Below are 16336 nucleotides of genomic sequence, written 5' to 3' on the forward strand. Positions count from 1 at the left end.
AGTGCAATGCAAAGCATTGGATGCAGTGATGTAAAGCATGCTGCCACTGGACTCTAGAGCAGTGGAGGTGCGTTCTCTGGAGTGACAAATCACACTTCTCCATCTGGCAATATGATGGACTAGTCTGGGTTTGGCGGTTGCCAGGAGAATGGTACTTGTCTGACTGCATTGTACCAATTGTAAATTTTGGAGGGGGGATTATGGTGTAGGGTTGTTTTTCAGGAGCTGGATCCAGTAGATCCAGTGAAAGTCTCCTTAGATCCAGTGAAAGGACCTCTGAATGCTTCAGTATACCAAGACCTTTTGGACAATTGCATGCTCCCAACTTTGTGGGAACAGTTTGGAGCTGGACCCTTCCTCTTCCAACATGACAAAGCAAGGTCTGTAAAGACATTGATGGCAGGTCTGGTGTGGATGAACTTGACTGGCCTGCACAGAGTCCTGACTTCAACCTGAGTTGAAGCTGTTCTAGCTGCAAAGGGTGGACCAATGTCATATTGAACCATATGAATTAGGAATGGGATGTCACTTAAGCTCATATGTGAGTCTAGGAAGGTGAGTGAATACTTTTGGCAATGTAGTGTACAGGGGCGAGGCTAGGGTATTTTTAGTGGTGCTAGAGCACCACTGTGAGGTTGCTCAGCACCCCCTGGCTCAATACATTTTAAAAATATTATATTATGCAAAAAACTTGCTCTGCACCTGCGCAATACTTTGGTATTGTGCCTCTGTGAGCACTGGGGGCTGGGCACCCCTAAAGACCAGATCCTAAAATCGCCCCTGGTAGTGTATATAGTATATAGATGTATACTGCTCAAAAAAATAAAGGGAACACTTGGACATCACAATGTAACTCCAAGCCAACCACATTTCTGTGAAACTTCTGTTGAAGCAACACTGATTGTGAATCAATTTCACCTGCTGTTGTGCAAATGGAGCAGACAACAGGTAGAAATGAGAGGAAATTAGCAAGACAACCCCTATAAAGGATTGGTTCTGCAGGTGATGACCACAGACCATTTCTCTGTCCTCATCTTTATGGCTGATGTTTTGGTCACTTTTGCATTTTGTCAGTTCTCTCACCATAGAGGTAGCATGAGGCGGTGTCTACAACCCACAAAAGTTGCTCAGGTAGTGAAGCTCATCCATACACATCAATACAAGCTGTGGCAAGAACATTTGCTGTGTTAGTCAGCACAGCACAGCACAACAACCCAGCAGCAGGACCGCTACCTCCTCCTTTGTGCAAGGAGGAACAGGAGGAGCAGTGCCAGAGCCAGAGTAAAATGACCTCCAGCAGGCCACTATTGTCCATGTTTCTGCTCAAACTGTCAAACCAGACTCCATGAGGGTGGTATGAGGGCCCGACGTCCACAAGTGGGGCTTATGCTTACAGCCCAACACCATGCAGGGCGATGGAGAACACCAAGATTGGCAGATTCACCATTGGTGCCCTGTGCTCTTCACGGATGAGAGCAGATTCACACTGAGCACATGTGACAGTAAGACAGAGTCTGGAGACACTGTGGAGAACATTCTGCTGCCTGCAACATCCTCCAGCATGACCAGTTTGGCAGTGGGTCAGTAATTGTGAGACATTTCTTTGTAGGGCTGCACAGACCTCCATGTGCTAGCCAGAGGTACCCTGACTGCCATTAGGTACCGGGATGAGATCCCCAGACCCATTGTGAGACCATATGCTGGTGGGCCCTGGGCCCTGGGTTCCTTCTGATGCATGACAATGCTAGGCCTCATGTGACTGAAGTGTGTCAGCAGTTCCTGCATAATGAAGGCATTGATGCTATAGACTGGTTCTCAGGAGCCTCATCAGAAGCATGCCCAGGCATTGTAGGGAGGTCATACAGGCATGTGGAGGCCACACACCCTACTGAACCTAATTTTAACTTGTTTTGAGGAATTTCCACTGAAGTTGGATCAACCTGTCATTTGATTTTCCACTTTCCCACTTTTGAGTATGTTTCTAAATCCAGACCTCCATGGGATAATAATTTTGATTTACATTTTTATCTCAACACATTCCACCATGTAATGAATAAAAATTTTCAACTGGAATATTTTTTTCATTATTCATCTAGGATGTATTATTTTAGTGTTCCCTTTATTTTTTGAGCAGTGTATGTAGTATATTGATGTATACAATATGTGTACCATGTGTAACCATAACACTTATGCTAACCCTAACACTAATTCCAACATCTAACACTACCCCTAACCCTAACCCCAGCACCAACACTAACCATCATGGAACTAATGCTTCCCTAGCCAGTGTGGTGACTGCAAATGGCAAACTTCACACACACTACAGTAGGACTGCATGAATCTACAGGTGTGTACTGCGTACTTACACATTATGGATTAACTCTTTAAACATTTTTGTTAAAATAGTTTGGCCTTGTTCCTGTTATCCTGTCTGTGTCCTTGTATGGATGTCTGTTCAGTTTAGGAACATTTGTAGACAGAGTAATAATGTTTTGCTCTGAATTTGAAGACTGTGGCTTATATTCTGCTAACTGCATGAGCTGTAGCAGTGTGTGCGTGCGTGTGCGTGTGTGTGTGTGATCGTGTCAGTCTGAGACATCACAGCTGGTGGGAAACCACACATGTGTGACAGTGAGAGTGTGTGTGTGTGTGTGTGTGTGTGTGTGTGTGTGTGTGTGTGAGAGAGAGAGAGACAGAGAGCAAGAGAAAGAGAGTGAGAGTGTGTGTGTGTGCGTGCCTGTGCATGTGTGTGAGAATGAAAAAGACCTACTGAGGTTTCTGGTTTTGGATTTACGTTCTTTTCAAATAATGTAGTTGGAAACTGATAAGGCATTTGGTGAGTTTAAGATGTTTTGTTTTACTATTTGAATTTAATTACCTTATAAATTAGACTGAAATATATAAATACATTTGCATTGCCTTGTAATAAGTAATAATTTAGTAACAAACTAAAATTCATATTTAATATTAAATATTATTAATTTTAAGGGCTTGTCTAAAATGTAAAAGAAACAATACAATGAAAGTCTTTAAATTAACCACAAACTGTCCACTTTCAGCGGAGCAAACTGCTTTATTAGTTGTTCATACAAAGCCACTGGGCAAACTATGAGGATTGATTTTTAACGTTTGTGGTTTCACTGGTTTGGTTGCATGTATTCATACTTTATCATTGAGAAATAGTTCTTAGTCTAAAGTACTGGCCAGTATGTTGGTGTGTAATTATGGGATTCATTTTAAAGTTAATTTTAAAGTCCTTCCCACCTCCCCATACATCACTCACCAGCCATGCTTCCCTGTAGCTATATACAGTATATATATATATATATATATATATATATATATATATATATATATATATATATATATATATATATATATATATATATATATATATATATATACATATACACACTATATTGCCAAAAGTATTTGCTCACCTTCCTTGACTCACATATGAGCTTTAGTGACATCCCATTCCTAATCCATAGGGTTCAATATGACGTTGGTCCTAGAACAGCTTAAACATATGGGAAGGTTCCTATGGGAAGGCTGTCCACAAGGTTTAGGAGTGTGTTTATGGGGATTTTTGGCATTCTTCCAGAAGCACTTTTGTGACGTCACATACTGATGTTGGATGAGAAGGCCTGGCTCTCAGTCTCTGCTCTAATTCATCCCAGGATTCTGTGCAGGCCAATCAAGTTCATCCACACCAGACTCTGCCATCCCTGTCTTTATGGACCTTGTTTTGTGCACTGCTGCACAGTCGTGTTGGAAGAGGAAGTGGCCAGCTCTAAACTGTTCCCACAAAGTTGGGAGCATGGAATTGTCCAAAATGTCATGGTATGCTGAAGCATTCAGTGTTCCTTTCACTGGAAGTGGCCAAGCCAAGCTCCTGAAAAACAACCCCACACCATAATCTCCCATCCACCAAACTTTACACTTGGCAAAATGCAGTCATACAAGTACTCCTTCATACGCCGTTCTCCTGGCAACTGCCATACCCAGACGCCACTTCATGTCTGATTTGCTGTCAGTTAACTGTGGAATATTTAGGAGCTAGGATATTTCACGTCTGGATTTGTTGCACAGGTGGCATCCTATAACAGTTCCACGCTGGAATTCACTGAGCTCCTGAGAGCGACCCATTCTTTCACAAATGTTTGTAAAAACAGTTTGCATGCCTAGGTGCTTCATTTTATACACCTGTGGACATGGAAGTGACTGGATCACCTGATTCCAAAAATTTGGAAGGGTGAGTGAATACTTTTGGCAATATAGTGTACCGGTACATATAAAAGGTCTGCAAAAACTTAAAAGGGATTAGTCGTCATCCCTAATCCCGTCATCATGAACTCCTTCCGACCATCCCGATTACTAATTTGTCATTTTAAGTGTCAAGGCATTTAAATAGTAACATACATTGTAATAATGACATAATACAATGACATGCTCAGTAGCGAGCTCCACCGCAAGGTTTTAAGACAATAGGCAACCCCAAGAGCCTGTTCACACAAATAGAACTAAATCCTCCGCCAAAACGGCTGCGGGAAAAGCACTGAAAGAAAACACCGCCATACACAATGTACAGGGAAAAAACCAGGGTGAACTAAGGACACGCGGAATACTTAACACGAGAAAATACATAATACCAACAAACAAACTAAGCAGACCAGGGGAAGTAACTGGCTCTCTGACTGTAACTGTAAGTAACAAAAAACCCTACCAAAAAACAACCAAAAATCCCAAAGAGAAAACACAGCATAGGAAAACTTGAGAGTGAGACCATTCGAAGGAGTAGGGACAGGATAACGTCTCTAAATGGAGAAAATCTGAAATAAACGTGGGGATGAGACACCAGAGGCAACACGATATCAGACTGAGACTGAGACTGAGACTGAGACTGAGACTGAGACTGAGACTGCATGCTCATAGCATGGGCTACAAACAACTCAGCAGCAAGACATTGCAACTGGTTTCCTTAAGTAAGAGGACAGACAGCTGCAGGTAATCACTGCTGATTGCAAATGAACTGCCGGGAGCTGGCTCATGGGTTCTCCCCAGTGGCGGTAGGTGGAATGACCCTGGAGCCAGCCCTGACACACACACACACACACACACCATGCTCCCTCTGGTCTTCTGACCTTTCAAAATATCCCTCTATTCCTGGGTTAAATATGCTCACATGCAGGTTCAGCCTTTTTTGTTGTTTTAGAACATTGGAGAACCCAGTTCAGGAAACCAGCTCGGTCCTTTAGCAGAATAAAGGTACGTCCACTGTATGGCTTTCTATGGATTTTTATACAGCCCGAGGCATAGCAGATGTGGTTGCCATGGGTGACCTGGCATGTTCAGCCAACTGCTTCTGTCCCCTCTAAACCACCAACCTGTGCCGTTATATTCTTACATGCTTTCTGAGTGTAGCACTGACGTGCAAAATATTACTGTGGTGTGTATTTCTGTATTTCCATATTTGTGGTGTGTATTTCAGTATTCTTACATGTTTTCAGAGTGTAGCATTTATGTGTATATTATTACTGTTGAGTGTATTTCTGTATTTTGTTCTATTGTGTGAAGGACGTTCACCAGATGGATGAACAGGTGAGTGGAGCTTACAAACATCTACAAAAATATACACAGATCTAAACACATCTACACAAATATACACATATCTACACAGATCAGAAATAAATAATTTTAAAAATCCCACAGTGGCTAACAGTGAATGACCTGTAGCTAAGGGTAACCTAGATTTATGCAAATTAGATTAGTAAAATATTTAGGCACCTCTCAATTTCAGTACAGACATGTGTGGATATGCAAAGGCTGTGATGGCACTCAAACTATTTAATTAAAATGTTGTTTATCTAACTTGCTTAAACATAATGACCTTTTAATCAATATACTCTTGCCCTGAATTCCATTCCATTGCATTGCATGTGACTAGCTAAAGGTTTTTTTCTAACATGTAGGCTATTTTTGGAGTAATAACTCCTGTCTCAAGCAGACTGACACTTGGACACAGCTTTTTCAAACATCTAAATATACTTTAGAAATAAAAAGAAGCCATGCACCCTTTGTGTTGAGCTGTTGGACGCCCTTATAAGGTCAGCTCAGAGTGTTGACTCCCCCACTCTGCTGTCTTTCCTGCCTCATTCCTCAACTGGAAAGTTCAGCCTGACACTAAAAAGAGTGGAGCAGTAAGACTAGAATACAGTAGGGTTGAGTAAAGTAGGAGTACAGTAGGAATGGTGTAAAGGGGGGATGAGAAAAACAGAGTGGATTAGAGTAGGATAGGGTAGAGTAGGGTTGAGTAGAGCAGGAATGGAGTATAGTAGGGTAGAGTAGAGGGGAGTGGTCTAGAGTAGGGTAGAGTTGAGGGGAGTGGAGTATAGTAGAGTTGAGTAGTGCAGGAGTGGAGTATAGTAGGGTAAAGTAAAGCAGGAGTGGCATGGTAGGATAAACAGTCTGGCTGTAAAAGAAAATCATTACTGTCATCACTGTGTGTGTGTTTGTGTGTGTGTGTAGAGAGTAGAGTAGAGTAGAATTTACTGTCATTGTATATGATACAACGAGATTCTGATTGGTACCTCTTAGTCACATAACAAGATAACATAACAGTGCGAGACAACTTATATACATAAAAAACATTTCACTAGTCTGTCGGAACAGATACTGATACAGGTTTATATCAGCAGCATGGTGTAAGTGAGGTAGTTATGGCATGATGGTATGACTGTTTTTTTGATGGTATGACGGTATAACAGTGTATTTACATTATGTATGGTATGGTATTAAAGTATTATAACTAAACTAAAAAGAAATATATATATATTAATAGCAGCAATACAAATTTCGGGTGCAAAGTTGCAAGTGAGAGAGTATGTTGCAAAGTTGCAAGTATGTTAATAGTGTAGTGCAATAGGTCCTAAAGGTTCAGGTTTGCAGGGGGAGTGATGGATGTTACAGCTCTGGGAAAGAAGCTGTTCCTCAGCCTGTTTGTCCGGGTTATTATTGTCCTATATCTTCGTCCTGAAGGTAGAGGAACAAAGAGATGGTGTCCTGGGTGGTGTGTGTGTGTGTGTGTGTGTGTGTGTGTGTGTGTGTGTGTGTGTGTGCGTGTGTGCGTGTGTGTGTGCGTGGGTGTGGGTTTGTGTTGCAGATTTCAGCATCTGAGCATACACATAGTGAATATGCTGACCTTTGGGGGGAAAGTGAGGACAGTGATGGAGGTACAGCTCCACCCATGACCTACATCTAACCAGATTGTCTCTCTCTCTAAACCAGACTGTCTCTGTCTATCTAAACCAGATTGTCTCTCTCTCTAAACCAGACTGTCTCTGTCTATCTAAACCAGATTGTCTCTCTCTCTAAACCAGACTGTCTCTGTCTATCTAAACCAGATTGTCTCTCTCTCTAAACTAGACTGTCTCTGTCTATCTAAACCAGACTGTCTCTCTCTCTAAACCAGACTGTCACTGTCTCTCTAAACCAGATTGTCTCTCTCTCTAAACCAGATTGTCTCTGTCTATCTAAACCAGACTGCCTCTCTCTCTAAACCAGATTGTCTCTCTCTCTAAACTAGACTGTCTCTGTCTATCTAAACCAGACTGCCTCTCTCTCTAAACCAGACTGTCTCTTTCTAAACGAATGCTCAGAGCATTCTAAAGTAAAGTATGGTGTCCCACAAGGATCTGTACTGGGCCCCATATTATTCTCATTATGAATGCTACCACTGGGCACTATCATTCGTAGGCATGGTATTAGCTTCCATTGCTATGCAGATGATATAAATATATAAATATATAAATACATTTGACTTTGACTTTAAACCACTCTGTCTCTCTCTCTAAACCAGAATCTCTCTCTCTCTCTCTATCTCTCTGCGTCTCTCTCACTGTCCATTCCCATCAGAGTCAAGTCTTCATCCCCCTCTAGCTCCAGCCTCAGAGGGGCTCTCAGTACTGGAGAGACTCGGTCTGAACAGGTGAGTTATTGACCACACTGCAAACACACTGCAGACTGCTTCAAAAGTTCAGTTTAAACCGAATATTAACACTGTCACTTCTGTCATAGCTGTGAGAATATGACAGAAGAGGAGGTTGAGGTAAGCACACCTCACAGCCAGCCACATCACCCAGTCATCACATCACCCAGTCATCACACTCATCACATCACCCAGTCATCACACTCATCACCTCACGCTGTCATCACATCACACTCATCACATCACCCAGTCATCACACTCATCACATCACGCTGTCATCACATCACACTCATCACATCACCCAGTCATCACACTCATCACATCACACAGTCATCACATCACACTCATCACATCACCCAGTCATCACACTCATCACATCACACAGTCATCACATCACACTCATCACATCACCTAGTCATCACACTCATCACATCACCTAGTCATCTCATCACACTCATCACATCACCCAGTCATCACACTCATCACATCACACAGTCATCACATCACACTCATCACATCACCCAGTCATCACACTCATCACATCACACAGTCATCACATCACACTCATCACATCACCTAGTCATCACACTCATCACATCACCTAGTCATCTCATCGCCCAGTCATCATATCACACTCATCATAACTCCCAGTCATCACATCACCCAGTCATCACATCACACTCATCACATCACTCAGTCATCACATCACACTCGTCACATCACCCAGTCATCATATCACACAGTCATGAAATCACCAAGTCTGCAAATCAGTGCTTGTGTTGTGCTTGTGTGCTGTCCAGAGTGCATTTGCACGGTTTGTGATGGCGTTCCACTGTGACCAGCACACACTGACACCGCGGCTTCACGCAGAGGAGCACGACCGCTCTGTGGCAGAACAAAACCTACGGGAGACACTACAGCACACCAGAGATACACTACAGGTGTGTATACCATACACATGCATGCTTACAATTACAGTTACAGAAACATTTGTGGCATTTAGCAGACAAAAGTGCTTTGTCATTTATTCACAGAATGTATCTTAGCCAGGAAACACCACTGAAACTGAATGCAGCTAAATACAGAAATACAAAAAACAGTGCTGATTCCTAGAAGTGCAAAACAAAAATATAAGCTATAAGCCTGTACTCCATACCAGACCATGATATAATGCTAGATACACTACACAACATACAACACACACACACACACACACACACACACACACACACACACACACACACACACACACACACACCACTACAAGTGTGTCCAACACAAATACACATATCCTAGAGACTATAGATGAGTACAGCACATATACAGACAGTACAAGTACATCTGACACACAAATGCGTACACCACACATAAGCAGACATACACACTAGACACACTATAGCTGAACATTACATTCATTCTTAGGGTGTGTGTTAGGTTTTGTATTTGTATGAAGTTGTGTTTAGGTATGTGTGTGTGTGTGTGTGTGTGTGTGCGTGTGTGTGTGTGTGTGTGTGTGTGTGTGTGTGTATGTATGTGTAGATGAGCATGAGAATATCTGGTATATATATATATATATATATATATATATATATATATATATATATATGTGTGTGTGTGTGTGTGTGTGTGTGTGTGTGTGTGTGTGTGTGTGTGTGTGTGTGTGTGTGTGTGTTTCGGGTTGGCAATGATTGTGGGTATTAAATGCTGTTGTGTGTTTATGTGTGATACTGTGTTACTTGTTTTATGTAGTATATTGTGTGTACTTCGTTTGTGTGTATTAGGAAGTGCATTATGTATATTTCATGTGTGTTAGGTGCTGTGTTTGTGTGTATTAGGAAGTGTATTATGTATATTTCATGTGTGTTAGGTGCTGTGTTTGTGTGTATTAGGAAGTGTATTATGTATATTTCATGTGTGTTAGGTGCTGTGTTTGTGTGTATTAGGAAGTGTATTATGTATATTTCATGTGTGTTAGGTGCTGTGTTTGTGTGTATTAGGAAGTGTATTATGTATATTTCATGTGTGTTAGGTGCTGTGTTTGTGTGTATTAGGAAGTGTATTATGTATATTTCATGTGTGTTAGGTGCTGTGTTTGTGTGTATTAGGAAGTGTATTATGTATATTTCATGTGTGTTAGGTGCTGTGTGGGCGTTTGGTGGAGAGTGCAGGAAGACGGATGGTGAGGCAGATGGAGGAGAGTTTACACTTACTGGAGAACAGCATAGAGAACATCATCACAGCAGCGGAGAATCTGGGAGCTGTACACCAGGTACCACACACACACCCAACACACCAGGTACCACACACACACCCATCACACCACATACTTGGTGCCACAAACACACTCATCACACCAGGTGTCACACACACCCCAAACACACTACACACACACCCAACACACCACATAACTGGTACCACACACACACCCAACACACCAGGTACCACACACACACCCATCACACCACATACTTGGTGCCACAAACACACTCATCACACCAGGTGCCACACACACCCCAAACACACTACACACACACCCAACACACCACATAACTGGTGCCACAAACACACCCATCACACCAGGTACCACACACACACACCCAACACACCACATACCTGGCACCACAAACACATCCAACACACCAGGTACCACACACACAACACACCAGCTACTACACACATATCCAACACACTGCACACCAGGTACCACACACATACCCAAGACACCGCACACCATGTACCCTGCACATGTCCTACACACCGCACACCAGATACCACACACAACACAACACACACCAAGTACCACACATCCAACATACCAGGTACCACACACCCAACAGATCGCACACCAGGTACTACACACACCGAACACACAGCTCACCAGGTGCCACACACATACCCAACACACTGCACACCAAGTAGCACACACACACCCAACATGTTGCACATCAGATACAACACACATACCCAACACATGCACACCAGGTACCACACACATACCCAACACATTACACACCAGATATCGCACATACCCAACACACCGCACACCAGGTACCACACACATACCCAACACATTACACACCAGATATCGCACATACCCAACACACCGCACACCAGGTACCACACACATACCCAACAAAAAAGTGCTATATAAATAAATTTGACTCTGTCTATGACATGCCCAATACACCACACACCAGGTACTGTACACATACCCAACAAACCACCCAAATGGTGTGACAAAAGGTTGTGTGGTGGTGTGGGGGTATGTGGTGACCTCTCTGTGTGTGCGTGTGTGTGTGTGTGTGTGTGTGTGTGTGTGTGTGTGTGTGTGTGTGTGTGTGTGTGTGTGTGTGTGTGTATTCAGGAGGCTCGTGTTAGTCATGCAGTAGAGCTTATGGCTCTACACATGGAGAACCTACAGAAACGACACACAGTGGAGAGCACTGAACTCCTGCAGACCAGGAAACTGCTGCAGCGCAACCGTGGACGCACTCACAGTGACAGTACTGGTCAGCACCGCCCCCTACTGTCCTGGAGAATATCCCAATGTGCAATATTACATGGCCGATGTATGGCGGTGTGAAGCAGCATTGCCTAAAGAGAAACATTTCTCCCACAGAGGATGGTGAAGCACGGCAGATGACTGGAGACTTGAGGCAGGTGACTGCTGTGTGTTGTGAAGGGTAAATCACAGGGCGTGAGAAGGCGTGAGAGGGCGTGAGAGGGAGTGAGAGGGCGTGAGAGGGCGTGAGAGGGCGTGAGAGGGCGTGAGAGGGAGTGAGAGGGAGTGAGAGGGTGTGGCCAGCACCTCTCTCTGGCTGCACGACTGATCTGTGAACCTCACATCTGCTTTGTTTTTCTAGCATGTCACTCGTCGCAGAGTCAGTGTTACTCTAATCCCTACACAAGCTCAGGTATGTGCAAAGGGACCTACACTTTTCTGTATGTGTGTGTGTGTGTGTGTGTGTGTGCATTTGCTTGGAATCTATGTATGTTGAAACGTATTCTGCACCTGTTCAATAAATATGGCTCTGTATTTTGTGTCTTTCAAGCTGACAGATCTGGAGATGAAATTCCAGGAGAGCTGCAGAATGGGGGAGATGCCGGATAGTTCCATTCAGGAGGGGTCAAGGGTCAAGCCCTGCTGGAGGTACTACACACAGTCTAGCTAGATGGGCAGAGGAGGTGGTGGTGGGCTGTTCACTCAGGTTTCCATGACACCAAGACACATCGTTATAGCCGGTCAGGCAAGCAGGAACTCTCCTCACACCATTACAGGATCAGTCTCCACCATCCTCACACCATTACAGGATCAGTCTCCACCATCGTCACACCATTACAGGATCAGTCTCCACCATCGTCACACCATTACAGGATCAGTCTCCACCATCCTCACACCATTACAGGATCAGTCTCCACCATCCTCACACCATTACAGGATCAGTCTCCACCATCCTCACACCATTACAGGATCAGTCTCCACCATCGTCACACCATTACAGGATCAGTCTCCACCATCCTCACACCATTACAGGATCAGTCTCCACCATCGTCACACCATTACAGGATCAGTCTCCACCATCCTCACACCATTACAGGATCAGTCTCCACCATCGTCACACCATTACAGGATCAGTCTCCACCATCGTCACACCATTACAGGATCAGTCTCCACCATCCTCACACCATTACAGGATCAGTCTCCACCATCGTGACACCATTACAGGATCAGTCTCCACCATCGTCACACCATTACAGGATCAGTCTCCACCATCGTCACACCATTACAGGATCAGTCTCCACCATCCTCACACCATTACAGGATCAGTCTCCACCATCGTCACACCATTACAGGATCAGTCTCCACCATCGTCACACCATTACAGGATCAGTCTCCACCATCGTCACACCATTACAGGATCAGTCTCCACCATCCTCACACCATTACAGGATCAGTCTCCACCATCGTGACACCATTACAGGATCAGTCTCCACCATCGTCACACCATTACAGGATCAATCCTCACACCATTCTAGGACAAGCTCCATTTAAAGTCTTACATTTTGTAATCAGTACAAAATTGCATTAATTGAAATGCAATGTACATCTTGAGGTTATTTTGGCATTATGTATGGATAATGCATTTCTTAATTTTGTATATCTTAGCAAAATTACCTACAGAATATGCGCTTTAAAGGACATAGCAGAATCATGATGCAAATGTTTTCCTAGAAAGGGTACCAGACCTTGACTTTGGGCCCTTTACACATTCCTTCATGCGCTCCTTTTTGTGATCCTTTACATGCTCCATTACATGTTCCTTTACGCACTCCTTTACATTCCTTTACACGCTCCTTTATGCGCACCTTTACACATTCCTTTACATGCACCTTTACACATTCTTTTACACACTTCCTTTACACGCTCCTCAGCACTTATGCCCTGCACATTATTCCCTTCCTTCACTGTCTGTCACTTATTTATAAAAAAAAAAATTATAATGAAAAATCATAATAAAAACTTGTTGACCAATTGAAATACAACAAAGGCAGTTTAGTGACAACAACAGAAAAATACTGACTAAATACGGAAAGGTGTCTAAAACACCACAAAGATGGTGACATTCTAAAGGAGTGCTAATAAGGAAACTAGGTGTGACAGAAAACACTCCACACACACCGAACATGAACAAGCAAGAATAAACACTCATCCCCACCTCATTTACAGTTTGTGGGGAGGCATTTGTCATGTACCACCACACTCTTCCCAACTCACCTATGGATGCCACACTATTATTTATGTGCAGTGACATGAGTACATCTACTTAACAACCAAATAATGTTCTAAAAACTATTTAGAAACACTTTTTAAATGAGTACTTTTACTTTTTACTTTAAGGACATATAAGAGCATGCACTTAACAATATCACAATACATTTATAGTAGTGTTTGCAATGTATACAGTATGTGTGTAGTGTACAAATGTGTAGTGTTTGTAGTGTATAAGTGTGTAGTATTTGTAATATATAAATGTATAGTGTTTGTGTAGTGTAAAAGGCATTTCAGTCTATTAAAAGCAAAGTGGAATATTTCTAGTTTATTCAGATGCCCTTTGCATTCTAGCTTTCTCTTTCCCTCTCTTCCCGGTTTACTCCAGGCGAGTGGTATTTCCTGTGGACATGAGCTCAGACTGCAGCCCACCATCTTCCCTGGAGGAGCCCACACCTGCTGCCCAGCTGCACATGCCTGACTCCACACACAGCCAAGAAGAACAAACAGGGTCAGATGGGTTCCCTAGGTAACAGCACAGCAGAGACTCTTATATACCCTCCCATATAGACTCTAACTGGATTGGCACTCACATCTGTCTTTGTGTGCATGTGTGTGGTTGTGTGTGCACGTGTGTGGTCGTGTGTGCACGTGTGTGGTCGTGTGTGCATGTGTGTGGTTGTGTGTGCACGTGTGTGATCGTGTGTGCACGTGTACGTGCATGTGTTAGTCCTTTGCAGGTGCCACGGAGACGTTGCCGTCGGCATTCTGCTTTATCTGAGCGTGAGCATAGTTCAGAGAAGATGGTGGAGTCACGATGGAAAGAGTGGTGTACCCCAGGGGCGTGGTCAGAGGATCTCAGTGGTCCAGGGGCATGGTCACAGGATACCAGTGGTCCAGGGGCGTGGGCAGAAGATACCAGTGGTCCAGGGGCGTGGGCAGAAGATACCAGTGGTCCAGGGGCGTGGTCAGAAAATCCCAGTGGTCCAGTTGTCCAAGGAGAGCTGTATGTCACACTTCTGTCTCAACCTGTACATTAAGCCTAAATCCATGTTAAACATTAGGCCTATGTTAAACCAGTAGCCCGTGACCATTAAACCTGGGCCCGCTCCCATCCCTCCCCCCACAAAAAATCATTTTTCCTTTCCAAGCAAAATAAGGTTCAGAGCTCCGTGTTCCTCGGGAGCAGAATATGTAAACAACGCGCACGAGGGCATCAAAGGACTGAATCGAAACTAGCTAGCGGTGGTACGCTAACGGCAGCTAGCGTCGCCACAGCGGGCGGAAATTATCATACAGTTAAGCCCGCCCACTAAGAGGGAAGATATGATTGGTCAATTTTGCAGTCATTTGAAACTGGTATTGCGCTGAATTATAACTGCCTGGCCCTCTGTAAACGAACAGCGGGCATTACAGTCCTGATAATTAACCCTTCACCTTCCAACACAGATTGAATAGACACGGGTGAATAATTTATTTGCTTATATTTTTGTAATTGTTTAGATGTCAATTGTCAAACTGTAAGTAAATTTTTAAAAAAGGATAAATTATATATATTTATGTTTTAAGAATATTTTAGGCCCTCTGAGAGGGCGTAGAGGGCCCTGACGGTTCCCCACTGTGTTAAACATTCCAGCACTGCAAAAAATTCACGATATAAAACCAGGTGTGATCTGTGCTCTTGTTTGAAGGTTTGGACCTGCTGGAGTGCTGGGGTCCTGGAGTCCTGGACCTGCTGGAGTGCTGGGATCCTGGAGTCCTGGACCTGCTGGAGCGCTGGGGTCCTGGAGTCCTGGACCTGCTGGATCGCTGGGGTCCTGGAGTCCTGGACCTGCTGGAGTGCTGGGGTCCTGGAGTCCTGGACCTGCTGGAGTGCTGGGGTCCTGGAGTCCTGGACCTGTTGGAGCGCTGGGGTCCTGGCTGCTCTGCTGGAGGAGGAGAGTCCTGGCTTTTGTAGCAATGTGTGGAATCTGCACCATGATGTTCATCTGTTTCTATTTCAGAGCTTCATGCCACTAGTAAGAGAGAGAGACAGAGACAGAGACAGAGACAGAGAGAGAGACAGAGGGACAGAGAGACAGAGAGATAGAGATCACTTTCAACACAGTGAAAAAATGAATTATCATTTATATTATGATTTAATGCATCATGAAACTATTCGAATGGATTGTGTACTTTTAGATCAAATATTATTATTACAATAATAACTATTGTTAGTTGTTATTTAAATGTTTAAATGCTTGCAGAGTTCCTTACTTAGGGAGAAGGAAATGATAATATAGTACAGGTCATGTCATCAAAAGGTAATACTTTAGACTTCTGGTTTGAACGATGCTAAATTCATGTAGAGTCTTCAGCGTGCATAAGACCAAGCAATAATTATTTATTAATTTAATAAAGGCCAACTTCACCAACGTAAGTCTCATTAAAAATAATTTTAATGGTTTCATTCAGGATAGGTCTTCACATACTAAAAATGAAAATACTTGAGTTTGCTGTGGGGGGGGGGGGGGGGGGTGGAGCTAGTCTTGCAAAACTTAAGGTTTCATAACTGGGTGTGACACATTCAACAATTTGGG

General features: G+C 43.5%; 1 protein-coding gene across 3 annotated transcripts; it reads left to right on the plus strand.

Moving 5' to 3' along the window:
• The first annotated feature begins 2699 nt into the window (after positions 1-2699).
• On the plus strand, positions 2700-16217 carry LOC143511762 (uncharacterized). Of its 3 annotated transcripts, XM_077001409.1 has the most exons (15): positions 2700-2836; positions 5216-5268; positions 5578-5601; positions 7163-7232; positions 7915-7987; positions 8077-8107; positions 8788-8928; positions 10125-10256; positions 11352-11496; positions 11607-11647; positions 11851-11901; positions 12040-12137; positions 14146-14286; positions 14488-14763; positions 15449-16217. In XM_077001409.1, the coding sequence occupies exons 3-15, from the start codon at positions 5590-5592 to the stop codon at positions 15774-15776; spliced, it is 1539 nt and encodes a 512-aa protein (XP_076857524.1). In that variant the 5' UTR covers positions 2700-2836; positions 5216-5268; positions 5578-5589; the 3' UTR covers positions 15777-16217. The 3 variants fall into 3 exon arrangements, with proteins under 3 accessions (XP_076857524.1, XP_076857507.1, XP_076857514.1); XM_077001392.1 differs by having other exon boundaries at positions 5578-7232; XM_077001399.1 differs by lacking the exon at positions 2700-2836 and having other exon boundaries at positions 3537-5268; positions 5578-7232.
• Positions 16218-16336: the final 119 nt, after the last annotated feature.

This window comes from Brachyhypopomus gauderio, chromosome 1 (assembly GCF_052324685.1).
Source record: "Brachyhypopomus gauderio isolate BG-103 chromosome 1, BGAUD_0.2, whole genome shotgun sequence".
NCBI lineage: Eukaryota > Metazoa > Chordata > Actinopteri > Gymnotiformes > Hypopomidae > Brachyhypopomus > Brachyhypopomus gauderio.